We start from the raw sequence: 1,070 nt of genomic DNA on the forward strand, positions 1-1,070 counted from the left end.
CTAAAAATAAATAAGTCTTTTACTAAATTTAATTACAAATAAATTTTTTATCTTTTATAAATAAGAAACATAAAAAAATTTTAAAATCCAAACCAACGCTAGAGAGACTTATACGTCCCCTATCTACAAAGGTCAAAGAATTGGTTTGACACTTTTTTTCAGGTCAGTTTCAAGGAAACTCTAGCGTGGGCCTATTTTCATGGTGGGCTTTAGTTGCAAGTTTCAGGGCTTTTTATCTTCGTCACTGGCGACCCATCAACTGAAAAAAAAAAACGGAAACCCTAATTTTAGGTTGAGAGCTATAAAGTGGCATGAGCAGCTTCCTCTTCATTCTCATTCTGCAGCTACCTATTTCACCTTTGGATCCAGCGAACCACCGTAGCAGAAGCAGAAGAAGCAATAGCCATGGGTCACTCCAACGTTTGGAACTCTCACCCCAAGAACTACGGTCCTGGTTCTCGCACCTGGTATTCTTCTTCATCCTCTTCACTTCTAATCTCTCTAATGTTCTAACCTTGTTATATTCCTTTTGTGCTTTAAACCTTGTCTATTTATCTTGGATCCTGCGAATTATCATGTTCTATGGCACAGTCTCTGCTGAGTTTTTCAGTTATATGTCTCTTATTTGTATGGATTATGTGATAGTGATTGCAAATTAGGTGCGTATGATTTAGGGTTTATGACTATAGGTTTGAGATTCTTCATATTGAATAATCATGACATTTACCCTACGTTAAGGATCTAATAGGTCCCTTCCCCCTTTCTACAATTCTAGCTTGTATTGTTGCTGCGTAAGCTTGTGAGATTTACACGAAAAGAAATTGTGTGCTGTTGAATAGAAATTTGTTGGGTGCATATGTGGTGTAGACGTGTAGTTTGTTAATTAGCCAACTTTAATCAACTTTTTTTAATTATAAAATTATTTTAACCCCTTTTTTAGGAGATTTTAGGGTTTAAAATTAAGAATGTAGAATTTAGGATCAGAAAAGTTGACTGATACTCTCCGAAAGGAAAGTTGACTTTCTAGTGTAACTCTTATCTGATGCAGTTTGATTTTGTTGATAGAGCTT

General features: G+C 35.4%; 1 protein-coding gene across 1 annotated transcript in view; it reads left to right on the plus strand.

Moving 5' to 3' along the window:
- LOC107619297 (40S ribosomal protein S29) overlaps positions 309-1,070 on the plus strand; it is a 1,447-nt gene continuing 685 nt past the window's right edge. Inside the window, exon 1 of the mRNA XM_016321555.2 lies at positions 309-467. Within this exon, the coding sequence (XP_016177041.1) occupies positions 406-467 (62 nt within the window). The 5' untranslated portion in view covers positions 309-405. The remainder of the gene's footprint in view (positions 468-1,070) is intronic.

This window comes from Arachis ipaensis, chromosome B09, assembly GCF_000816755.2.
Source record: "Arachis ipaensis cultivar K30076 chromosome B09, Araip1.1, whole genome shotgun sequence".
NCBI classification, from domain to species: Eukaryota; Viridiplantae; Streptophyta; class Magnoliopsida; order Fabales; family Fabaceae; genus Arachis; species Arachis ipaensis.